We start from the raw sequence: 12,905 nt of genomic DNA on the forward strand, positions 1-12,905 counted from the left end.
AAAAACCCCGCGTTCACTCAGCTTGGCAGACAATTAAAAGAAAAACAGTTTTCGGCATAAGCCACTGAGTATATCAAGTACTCAGCCCTGCATATTGTTTTCCTAAATGTGCAGGTTGATCGATCGAGGCAGAGGAGGTGTTGGGACTGAAGATGAAATAAAAGAAGGGTAGCTAGTGTAGTATGTCTCCATACATGTTATACTTGTCTTGGAACTCTTCCGCTGCATAGACCTAGCTTTGTCTCAGTAAAGACAATGTCCCCCTTTTCACTCTGATGTAATAATTTGCTATTTTGATGACTTTTAGACAGTATTTCCTTAATTTCAGTAATTATGATGATGTGTTGAGACCGTTTAGAATTTTTAGTCGCGAAATAGCTGCGCTTTCTTTGACTAGGAAGTTGTGGTCGTGACATTTTTTTACTTGTGTTATCTTTGCAAAAGAGAAAGAGTGGTAAAAGGCTTGAGTGGTGAGGTTATTTTTTTTTTTTTTTTTTTTTTTTTAATCAACACCTCTACGGTGGAGGGTTCGTGGGTCCCTCATCCCTATATTTCCCAAAGAGATAATTACAAGCGTGGCCACACCCAAAAGTGGTGTGCCGTAACAAAATCAAGAGTAGTATGGGTCGACCACAAGGTTCGGACCTCATCATACTCCTTTCCAAAATACAATTAACCACAAAGCTAGTCACTATTATCTCCCATCGTCTCATGATCAACTTTGATGCCGTCCCGTCTAGGTTTCGGATGTGCGACACTCCATCTCGTCCAATCTAACAAGTCCAATAGTTCTCTGGTGCTGAGTTGTAGTGCATTCGTAGGCCACTGTTTTGGACTAGCCCCATTTCGCAAGGAAGTCCGCCGCTTTGTTCCCCTCCCTGTGTATGAAGGGGCTCGGAATTTGAGTTGGCGTTTGAGAATGGTTAGTTGCGCCACCGCTTGCCGAGCGAGTGCCGCCCCCATCCCGTCCATTGACCAATTGATTGCTTGCTCTGCATCTGACTCAATCCAGATTGGTAGGCCGAATTCCTGGCTATATTTAGCCCGTGAATCATGGCCAACAGCTCCGCTTCTAACGCGAGTGGGCTTCAAGGGGTGTGCTGACGGCGACGAGCATCTTACCCGAGTGGTCTCGAATAATCCCGCAGCCCTGTACTACGTTCGCTTCATTATAGGAGCCATCCGTGTTGAGCTTTATCCACGGCTGATCGGGGGGTTCCATTTGATTGCCATGGCTAGGGGTAGCGCCCTGATTGCGCCGCTTGTTGAGGAATATTGATTCCAAGTTTAACTCCCTTCCAATGTTTCGGCTTCAAGCTTCCATTAGACATAGCATTTCGAATGAACATGTGGACCTGCCATACCACGTTTTGTGGTTTAAACTGTGTGCCTTGGTGGCGGCTCCTGTTTCTCTCCGACCAAATAAACCAAAGGATGAGGTATGGAGTGGCTCGGCTAAGATGTTTCTTGTTCGGCTGTTGGCACCTTCGCGCCACACTTCGATTCTCGTAGGGATTGTGTCATTGATATGGATGCGTGGGAACGGGCCTGTGAACCAGCCGTCGAACTCACTCCATACTCTGCGAGCTCCATATCCCTGGATGAAGAGGTGTTGGAGTGACTCAGTGTTCGGTCTGTGGGGGCAGCATTGGCACTTAGAGGCTAGCTCAATCTCCCGCCACTGAAGTTTCGTGTCAACCGGCACCCGATTGGAGAGAAGCCTCCAGATAAAGATGGCTATTGAGTTGGTGAGGCCTACCTTCCAAACGTCCCCAAACCATGGATGATCGGGTTTCGTCCTCGAAGTGTGTCCCATGTCGAAGCACCGTGAATTCCCCATGCTTAGAGAGGTTCCACCTCGGGATATCCTGTTCGTCATGGAGGATCGGTGTATTAATGATGCCATCGATAACATGCTGAGGGAGGCCGGCCTGATTGTGAAGGAGTTGAAGCTTGGGCACATCCCAACCACCATTTGTAATGAACTCCGAGACCCGGGTGGTTGGTCTTCCCCTATCATCAAGACTAAGTTCCCTCAGAGGGCTATTGCAAGCCAAATGTCATCCCAGAAGTAGATGTCCCCTTGTCCCACTAGCCATCTCATGTGCGGGTTGCGCGAGGGGCCATGCTCTTGAGAGCCTTCTCCACGTAGGGCTAACTCCTGCTCGGCAATCTCAAGGTGAGCGGTGTGGAGTTGGAGCAATATTTTGCCATCATATATCTTGCCCAAAGGGAGTTTTGCTCCCGAAATCGCCACCAAAGTTTGATATTGAAGGCGCGGAGGACCTCCATAGTTTTTCGGATCCCAAGGCCTCCTTCATCAGTGGGCCGGCACATTTGTTCCCATCCAATCCAATGGGTCCGCTTCTTTTCATTCGTAGACCCCCAAAAGAATCGGGCCATTTGTTGATCAAGTTGCTTGAGGGTACCCGGCCGTGGGCTCGACGGCTTGAAAGATGTGCAAGGGGATCGCTTCAAGAGTGCTCTTAATCAACGTAAGCCTTCCTCCAAAGGATAGGTGACGGTGTGCCCATCCTGAGATCCTTCTTGCAATCTTTTCCCGTAGAAAGAGGAACATGTCCGTGCGTTTGGCACCACGATAGATAGGGACTCCGAGATAGAGAAAAGGAAAGGCCCCTCTAGAGAAGCCTCCTTCCGCCTGGATCGAGTTTGCCCAATGTTCATGGGCCTCGGCAATATAGAAATTACTCTTGGCGAGGCTGACTTGTTGGCCGGAGACTCTTTCATATTTTCGAGACAGGCTCTTAGCCGGCGCATAGGATTTGCCGCCGCTTGAGTGAAGATGATAATGTCGTCCGCATAGGCTAGGTGGCTGATCTCCATGCATCTCCGGGAGGCTTTGAACACGTCATGTCCTTTTGACCGAGGATGAGCTTATCTAATGCTCGGGACAAGTAGTCCGCAGCGATTACGAACAGAGCGGGGGAGATCGGGTCTCCTTGCCGAAGTCCTCGAGTTGATCTAAAGAAGCCCGAGGGTACCCCCGTTAACAAGGACCGAGAACCAGCAATACCCAATACACCTTCTCCATAAGTGAAATCCATGAATCCGGGAAACCCATTACGCGTAAAACTTTGAAGAGGAATGGCCATTGGACCCTATCATAGGCTTTAGCCATGTCAATCTTTACTGCCACATTAGGTGCTGGGGAGCATCTAGCAAGCTCATGGAACATCTCTTGGGCCAGAAGTGCGTTGTCGTTAAGGAGCCGACCTTGACAAATCCACTTTGGTTTGGGGAGATGACCTGTGGGAGGAAAGGAGAGAGTCGAGAGGTGAGTACCTTGGTAATGATCTTGTTTAAAACATTGCAGAGACTGATGGGTCGGTAGTCGGTCCATGACTCCGGCGATGCCTTCTTTGGGATAAGGACTATGCTTGTGGCCGTGATGCTCCTCGGCAGGAAGGCCCCTCTGAAGAACTGTCTGATTGCTTCCACTACCTCCGGCCCCACAATGGGCCAGCAGGCTTGATAGAAGGTGGCCGAGAAGCCGTCGGGTCCGGGTGCACTATCTCCGGAAATGCAAAAGGTGGCACTCCTGACCTCGTCCGCACTTGGAGCATCTGCGATGTCAGCGAACTGCTCGGCTGAGTGGACCTGCTGGATTAGGTCGAGGTCTGGATCTTCAAGTGTCGGATTGTTGGGGGCAAGGAGTTGTTGGAAGAACTCCACTGCGGACTTTTTAATCTCGGCTTCCTCGGTGAGCTCCTGCCCATTGACACGTATTGAATGGATGCGGAGACGAACCCTCTTTTGTTTCACCCAGCTTTGGTAGAACCGGGTATTTTTGTCTCCCTCGGCAAGCCACCTCAAAGCTGCCTTCTGTCGCCAAAAATCTTCTTCCATTCTCAGCAAAGGATGTACTCGGCAATGTGTTTGTTGATCGCTGTCCTGTGATCCGGAGTCGGCCTGCTTCGAAACAAGATTGGGCCAGAGCAATTTCTTCCTCCTTTTCTTTTAGATTAGCATGGATGTTTCCAAAAACCTCTTTGTTCCACTTCTTAAGGGCCTTTTTAACTCTGGCCTGCTTGATTTGAATGTTTAGGATTCCACCCGCCCCCGTGGGCTCCTCCCATGCTTTTTGCACTACGGCCATGAATCCTTCATGTCGGATCCACATGTTCTGGAACCTGAAAGCCTTGGCTCCAGCGGATGTGTTCATCTTCGTGCACCTGACAAGAATTGGTCCATGGTCCGAGGCAATCCGGGGGAGGTTCGTAACCCGAGTAGCCTCGAAGGTCTTAGTCCAATCCTCGCTGACAAGCACTCTATCCAACCTTTCAAAAAGGCCATTCTTGGCCCAAGTGAATGCCGCTCCATCAAAACCAGGGTCAAGCAGCCTACAATCTTCCGTTGCCTCCGCAAAATCTACCATCTCGGCTTGCCGGTTGGTATCACTTCCGACTCTGTCTTGGTGAGATAGCATGGTGTTGAAATCGCCACCGATGATCCAAGGTGTTCCCTCAAGAGGCCCGGCAATCTCTCTCATCTTGTCCCATAAGTGATGTCTTTCAGCCCTTGTACATTTGGCGTACACGGCTGAGATGGCCACCGGCCTAGCAAGGCGGTGGGATTTGAGGTACCCGTGAAGAATTTGTTCCGAGTCAACCTCAATATCAAAAGTGGACCCCTCTTCCGCAAACATCCAAATCTTCTCGTTCGTGTTCGAACCAATGAAGGACAGCCCCAAGGCCTTAGAGAAACGGTCCGGGTCCGGTTGTGTGAGCGGTTCCATTATTGCAAGAAATAAAACATTATGACAACCAATTAGTCTTTTCAGAACGTTTTGAGTGGGCGCATTCGCGATCCCCCTCACGTTCCAAAACATGAGATTGTACGACATTATTAACAAGAAGGGTGCGTACCCAAAGAGGTTGAAGGCCCTCCTTGATAGTCAGTACGGTGTTGCTCATTGTTCGGAGCGACCTCCTCGGCGTCCTCGGCCGAACTGCTGCCTCCTAACTTCTCGGCCCCACGTGCAATTCCATAAGGTCTTCGTCCGCATCCCCACAATTCTCAACATCAAATTCTCCGTTCTCCATGAGAGTATAATATTGGTTAGTGCTCATGTGGTTCTTTGCCGAGAAGAACCCACGCCCCCTTGTCAAAGCATGGCGCGCGCCTCCTCTCGGATTCCCTCGCCGAACTGGTGAGACCAAGCTCCTCGCATTGGGGGAGCCCCACTCCACGTCCATGTTCCCACGTGGTGTTGGTGGTTCGGTGGTGGAATGCAATGGATTCCCCCGGTTCGGTGGGAACTTCCCAATCTCGATCCCGGCAATGAGCCGGCAATCTGAGTTCCGGAGCTCGGTCCGCTCCCCAAAGTAGAGTCACCCTTGGAGTTCGGTCCCTCCCAGGAAGTATCACCGGAGTCCTCCCCATTTGTTTTGTTATTGTTTGGTCGATCACCGGCCTTGCCTTGCTTCTTCCCCTGATGTTTCCATTCGTTGGAGCTGGAGGCATTCTTCCCCATATCTTGCTTCCCCTTCTCGGTCTGTCTCTCGGGTTGTGGCTGTTTTGGCGGGCCGTTGTGGTAGTTTCTCTTTGGCGGCCGTTCCTTCTTGCCCGTCGCATAGCACACCTCACTTGCATGGCCGACATGTTTGCATTCTCGGCAATATGATGGTATCTTATCCCATCGGACTCGCTTAGCCACCGTTTCTCGCCCACCAAGGTCGAGGATTATCTCTTCGGTAGGTGGTTTTGTGATGTCTATCTCGACGCAAATTCGGGCAAATGAAAGCCGAGTCTTGTTTGCCGTGGCTCGATCAATTTGTATTGGATTGCCGAGAAGCTTGCCGATGGCGAATAAGGCGGATTGGTCGAAAAGATGAATGGGGAGGCCAATTAGGTTGCACCAAATTGCCGCAATGGGGGACTCGCAGTAAGCATCAAGTCCGGGGACCATTTGAAGACCCTCATCGGGTGTCGGTCAATGAGCCAAACGGGCGTACCCCTTGGGCCTCCAAGGATTCGGGCATAGTCCGCCAAGTCCTCGCATTGAATGAGAATATGTTTAGCATTAATGTACTTCCAACTAAATCCACACCGAAGTTTAATATTATCGAGGGTCTTTTGGATTTGCAGTCCCGTAGGGATAGAGTGAGAGAACTTACCCACAATGGCGTGTCCCATGCTCTCAGCAAGCTTTTGAGTTTCCGCTCCGGAGAAGTAAATGGCCGGGATGCCGTCGGACACTGAAGCAAATCCAATGTTCTGGAGCTTATCCGGTTCAAAGGCTTGGGGGCCGGTAGGGTCAGTCGAGCCTTTGAGCATGTCCGCCATCGTTTTCGGCCGACCGGGGTGGCTTGCGGCGCCTTCACCCCGGCCTTGTAGAGTGTTACTCGCCAAGCCCGACGGGGTACCCTTAAGCAAGTCCGCCATCGATTTCGGCCACGGCGAGGGCCCCGGTGTAGCTTCTACCCCCCCCAAGTTGATTAACTACATTCGGCCCTTGTGTTGCGGCATCCGTCGCGGACTTAGGTGTGTTTCCATTTCTCTTCGGATTGTTGAGTTCGGCTTCTCCATTCTCGGTGTGGATCTTCTCGGCACCTACGTTGCCGTTGTGTGCCCTTCTCGGCTTTTCCATTCTCGGCTTTTCGGCTTTTTCTTTCTCGGTGTGGATCTTCTCGGCTTTTTCCTTCTCGGTGAGGATCTGTTCGGCATCATCCATAGGCGTATCGTTGGGTGTTGGTGTGTCTCTTGTCACTGCAACCATCTCGGCACTAGGCGTGGCCTTGTTCGTCGTCTCGATAAAAGGCTTTTCTCGGTAGACGTTAGGGTTCGACTTCGGTCGCGGCTGGCCGAGCTCCGCACTGTAATGTTCCGAACTAGCCTCAAACGTAGCTCGGAGCTTGCTAGTTCGTCCTCGTTCGAGATGGGGAAAGTCCTCAAGAGAGGGTTCATTCCCATCCCGAGGTGTGTGTGTGACACTTTGCATGCATCCCGAAGAGTTTAGGGGGAACTCCAGTGGTTTGTGACCGGCCGTAATGAGAGGTTGCGCAACCAATGTGTCTAGCATCTCCGCCGAGTCCAAGGCGGCTAAGTGGATGATTTCGGCCTTTGTTGGTTGCGTTGGGGCCTCCACGACAATCGTCTCACGTGAGCTCTTGGGACGGAAAGGAGTTAGCCCACTTTCGGAAGGAGGTTTTGGTCTCCAAGCCAATTCGGGAAAGTTGGGTTGCTGCAAAAAGGAGCTAGATTTTTGTTGTTTTGGGGCTCAACGGATGCATTGGGGCCAGCATCACGTGGTGTTCCGAAGTGGCAAGGCGCCAAGGAACTTTCGGAAAGTGATTTTGTTGTTGTGCCCATTTCGGGCAAGTTGACTATCGCGTCCACCAAGGCCTTTTGACCCATGCTAGAGCCATCTCTCTCCGAGCAGCCATCATGTGGGGGGTTGTGCTCTCCTCCGTCACCGGTCCCCGCGTTTGCGCCGGCCGCAAGGTCATCGGCCGGAGCGTTGCCAACAGTTCTGGCGCCGGCAAGTTCTTCATTAATCTTAGCTTCATCTTCACCGTTGGGATTAGGGGAGGGCTCCATCGACGTCGGGAAGATGGGGCCTTTGCATTTTGGACTTCCGACCGGCGAGCTCCCTTCGGCCCCGAAATCAATCTTCTTCCTAAGTTGCTTGTCCTCCGGCATCGGTGAGGGTACGAACCTTTTCCGACCAGTGCCTTTGGTGGGAGGGGATGGTGTACTTTTCCGTGCCTTCACCTTCATTTTCAAAGTTTTCCTCGCCACTTTCTTGCAGGGAAAAATTATGGAGGGAGACTCCTCCGACGTGAAAGTCATTGGCTGGTCCGAGAGAGGGTCCTCGGCCGACCGGAGGACCATTAGCTGGTCCGAGATGGTGCGCGGTTCTTCGGACTCCGGGGGGGGATCCGGCAGGAGCTCCGGCATGATCGAGAGAGTGAGTCGAGTCACCAGCCGCTCCGGAGCTTTGTTCGTGCCTTAGCCAAAGGAGTGGGTTGGTTGGTGAGAATCCGAGGTCGGGAGGGTGGTGGGTGGCTGGTGGAGCGGGGGCGTGAGGGGGACCGTCGACAGTGGTGAGCCGAGTGAGAATGGGGTAGGCGGCGATGTGGGAACTCAAAACGTGGTGGGGGATTCTAGAGAGAAGGGAGAGCGTCTCTCTCTAACTTACAACTGCACCAATTCTTTCTTTGCCTAACTTTGATAACATGTTTGAGCTTGAATGTGATGCATCTGGGGTAGGCATAGGAGCTGTTTTGTTGCAGGATAGGAAGCCAATCGCGTACTTTAGCGAAAAGTTGAAAGGAGCTCAATTGAACTATCCAGCGTATGACAAGGAGTTATATGCTTTGGTTAGAGCTTTGGAAACATGGCAGCATTACTTGTGGCCTAGAGAGTTTGTAATTCACACGGATCATGAATCTCTCAAGTACTTGAAAGGTCAAGGTAAGCTTAGCAAGAGACATGTTAAGTGGGTGGAATTCATTGAATCATTTCCCTATGTAATCAAATACAAAAAGGGAAAAGAAAATATTGTGGCTGATGCATTATCTCGGAGGTACATTTTGATCACTACTTTGAGTTCTAAGTTGCTTGGTTTTGAGTTGATTAAGGAAATGTATGATAATGACCCGGACTTTTCTTCTATCTATTTAGCTTGTGAGCATGCTGCATTTGACAAGTTCTATAGGCATGATGGCTATTTGTTTAGAGAAAACAAATTATGCATTCCTAAAGGTTCTATGCGTGAATTGCTTGTGCGTGAAGCTCATGGTGGTGGTTTAATGGGTCAGGTGGTGGTTTAATGGGTCATTTTGGAGTCCATAAGACAATGAATGTTTTGCTTGAACATTTCTTTTGGCCTAAAATGCGTGTGGATGTTGAAAGAATTTGTAAAAGATGCATAACTTGCATGCAAGCCAAGTCTAAATCACACCCACATGGTTTGTACAAACCGTTACCAATTCCTAGTGCACCTTGGGAGGATATTTCAATGGACTTTGTTGTTGGTTTGCCAAGAACAAAAAGAGGTAGAGATTCAGTTTTTGTGGTTGTTGATAGGTTTTCAAAAATGGCACATTTTATTCCATGTCACAAAACTGATGATGCATCTCATATCGCTGATTTGTTCTTTAAAGAAATTGTCCGTTTGCATGGTGTTCCTAGATCAATTGTGAGTGATCGAGATGCTAAATTTGTGAGTCATTTTTGGCGAGTGTTGTGGAATAAGTTGGGAACTAAACTCTTGTTTTCTACTACTTGTCATCCACAAACTGATGGACAAACTGAAGTAGTTAATAGGACTTTGTCTCAATTACTACGAACTTTAGTTAAAAAGAACTTGAAAAGTTGGGAGGAATGCTTACCTTTTGCTGAGTTTGCTTATAATCGAAGTGTCCATTCTGCTACTAACTTTTCCCCATTTGAAGTTGTGTATGGTTTCAATCCATTGAGTCCACTAGATTTGATTCCAATACCTATTGAAGATCGTGCAAGTCTTGATGGAAAAGCTAAGGCTGAAATGGTGAAAAGATTGCATGAAAGGGTAAGACTCAACATTGAAAAGAGGACAGAACAATATGCAAAGCAAGCTAACAAGGGTCGGAAACAAGTCATCTTTGAGCCGGGAGATTGGGTTTGGTTGCATATGAGAAAGGAGAGATTTCCTTCGAAAAAAAAGTCCAAGTTGCAGCCAAGAGGAGATGGACCATTCCAAGTGATTGGAAAAGTCAATGATAATGCTTACAAACTTGACTTACCTGGTGAGTTTAATGTAAGTGCTACTTTCAATGTTTCTGATTTATCTCCTTATGTTGGTGAATTAGATTCGAGGACGAATCCTCTTGAAAAAGAAGGGAATGATGGAGGTACACCCAAGCTGATCAACAAGGACAAGAAGATGGATCCATTAATCATTCAAAGTGGACCAATTACAAGAGCTAGAGCTAAGAAGATAAAGGAGTCCATGATGCTTTTAGTTGATGAAATAAAAGCCCAATTCCAAGACCATTCAACATTTGGCCAAATGGTGAATATTATTCAAGTTAGTGGGCAGCCCAATGCATGAAGTTTTGAGTCAATATATATCACATTTTGGAGGCCCAAATTGAAGATAAATGATGCATTTTCGTCCAAGTTGGAGCAGCAAAAATGAAGAGTCATTTTTAAGTTACTTTTTGAGTTAAATAAGTGACTTTAGATGTCCTAAAGTCACACCAATAGTTAGGAGTTACTTTTCACTTATTATGAGTCATTCTAAAGGTCTTAAGTTGTACTAATGATATGAGACTTTCAAGAGTCCATTCTAGCCTATAAATAGGCTTGTAAGCATGTCATTTGAGGACATCATTGATCAAATACGAAAATAGAGTTTGTCTTGTGAGTTGAATTCTCTTTGTAGAGTTTTTCACTTGTTTGGAACTTATCAAGATACTTTGAGCAAGTTCTTGTGGCGTTCAACCATACCGAGGTTCTTGGCTGATTACATAGCCAACGGGTCGAGGTTTTCCAAGCTCTGGAAGTGGATCAAACCAGATTATCAATCAAGGAAATCCGCTGCCAATCATTATACGTGGGGTTCTTGGATCAATATATCCAACGGGTCCTTCGTCGTATCCCAATCCATATCATCTGAATAAATGAGAAAAATCATGTGAATTGGAAGAGTCCGATGACTCAGAAAATTCTGATCAAAGTTTGGGTGAACTCGAAAAACAATTCGAGAAAATGAGGATTGAGGATGATCCCTTGGAGGTCAATAAATTGTCTTCTTCCTATAAAAAGAAGATGGTTTATAATATCCCTGCAAAGCCCTATTATCATAGGCCTACTCCGGTAGATCTCCAATTAGAGCAGTTTAGTGAATATAATGCTTGCTCTTACGATGGGAAATCCATTAATGAATGGAATATTGATGGTCTTTCTGAATACCAAATACAAGTTGTCATAAATTATATGACAATGTATGCTCGGCCCATAGGGTCAATGGCACTACAGATCCTGTTATTGCAAGAGCCATAATTCAAGGCTTCATTGGCCAGCTTAAAAGATGGTGGGATTTTTGCTTCAACGAAGAAGTAAAAAATCAAATCCTTAATGCTGTTAAGACAGAAAATAGGGACAATGTTAGTACACAAGTCCCAGACAGTGTTAATACGCTATTATATAAGATAGCAAAACAATTTATCGGAGAAGCATCATTACATCTTGATAAAACTCAAGAACAATTGATGAACCTTAGATGCCACAATTTATCTCAATATAAGTGGTATAAGGATGTCTTTCTCTCTAAAGTCTTTACTAGAGAAGATTGTTACCAACAATTCTGGAAAGAGAAGTTCTTATCAGGACTACCCCATTTCTTTGCGGAAAGAGTCCGTAATAGAATAAAGCAAAAAAACAATGGAGAAATTCCATACCATTTGTACACATATGGAGACCTTTCTTCAGAAATTATTTCTGAAGGAATCAACTTATGTAATAAAATAAAATTACATAAACAAGTTCGAAAAGAAAAGGTTATGGGAAAGATGGTCGTTGGAGACTTTTGTGAGCAATTAGGCTTACAAACTTTTCCCCATAAAACCTCTGAAAAGAAAAGAAAGGTTTATAAATCTTCAAAAAATCCTTTCAAAAGAAAGAAAAGAAAATCTTTTCATAAGTCATCCTTTAGGGATGAAGAAAAACCCAAAGGAAGAAAACCCCCTATCTGTTACAAATGTCACAATCCAGGACATTACGCTAATAAGTGTAAAATGAAAAAGAAAATCAATAGTCTATCTATTGATGAAGGATTAAAGAAATCCCTTGAAAAGGTTCTTATATCAGAATCTGATGAAGAGCTTAAAGTTGCTGCTATTTCAGCTAGCGACAATAGCTCTTCTGAAAATTCAGAAGATGAAGAGTCAGACTGTAATGGTAATTGTGACTATTACAAGACTCTTTGTAAAGCTAATGGATTATGTATGCTATCCAAAGAAGAGTCGTTTATTCTTGAATTAATCGATCAGGTAACTGATCCAGAAAAGAAAAAAGAAGCTCTCCAAAAATATATGGAGAAATATGGTTCGGAAAATCAAAGACAAAAATATAAAGAACCCGAACCATAAGCTTATAGGTTAAAAGAAATTCTTAATAGAGTTAAGAATTCAGGAAAAGAAAAGGAAGTCAGCCCAGCTGATTTAACTAGAGAAATTAGCTCTATAAAAAAGGAGATAATTGATCTCAAGCAAAGAATATCTTTGCTAGAATTAAATCTGAAAGATAATCCTGATTCTGAACAGGAAGAGCCTGAATCCTCAGGGATTCAAGGAAAATCCCTTGACCTTTATTAATATGATTAATAAAGTCATTAATCTCTTCAATTTGCCAAATCTAATACTCCTACAAATCTCTCGCAGCGAAAATGTCTGGGCGCGGAAAGGGAGGCAAGGGGCTGGGAAAGGGCGGAGCAAAACGACACCGTAAGGTGCTCCGCGACAACATCCAGGGCATCACGAAGCCGGCCATCCGGCGTCTGGCGAGGAGAGGCGGCGTGAAGAGGATCAGCGGCCTCATCTACGAGGAGACGAGAGGAGTTCTCAAGATATTTTTGGAGAACGTTATCAGAGACGCCGTCACATACACTGAGCATGCCAGGAGGAAGACCGTCACCGCCATGGATGTGGTCTACGCTTTGAAGAGGCAGGGACGGACACTCTACGGCTTCGGTGGCTGAGATTCTCTCAAATATCTTAAAAATTCTGCTATTGTTTTATATTGATGTGACGTTGAAATCATTAGGGTTTGTAGATCTGGTATTTTGGTGTTCGACTGTGTTACCTCTTATTTTGTCTATGGGAAGAAACTACCTTGTTGAGAGAAAAAAAAAAAAAAAAAAAAAAAAAAAAAAAAAAATATGATTAATAAAGTCATTA

The 12,905-nt window shown here is 46.5% G+C and overlaps 1 protein-coding gene across 1 annotated transcript; it reads left to right on the plus strand.

Annotated features, from left to right (window-relative positions):
* The first annotated feature begins 12,381 nt into the window (after nt 1-12,381).
* On the plus strand, nt 12,382-12,816 carry LOC121781039 (histone H4). The gene has a single exon (XM_042178718.1). The coding sequence runs from the start codon at nt 12,395-12,397 to the stop codon at nt 12,704-12,706; it is 312 nt and encodes a 103-aa protein (XP_042034652.1). The 5' UTR covers nt 12,382-12,394; the 3' UTR covers nt 12,707-12,816.
* Nucleotides 12,817-12,905: the final 89 nt, after the last annotated feature.

Source organism: Salvia splendens, chromosome 20, assembly GCF_004379255.2.
Source record: "Salvia splendens isolate huo1 chromosome 20, SspV2, whole genome shotgun sequence".
Taxonomy (NCBI): Eukaryota; Viridiplantae; Streptophyta; class Magnoliopsida; order Lamiales; family Lamiaceae; genus Salvia; species Salvia splendens.

Excerpts from the sequence above, each read along its gene's own strand:
- LOC121781039 (XM_042178718.1), top strand. The coding sequence starts at position 12,395 with ATGTCTGGGCGCGGAAAGGGAGGCAAGGGGCTGGGAAAGGGCGGAGCA.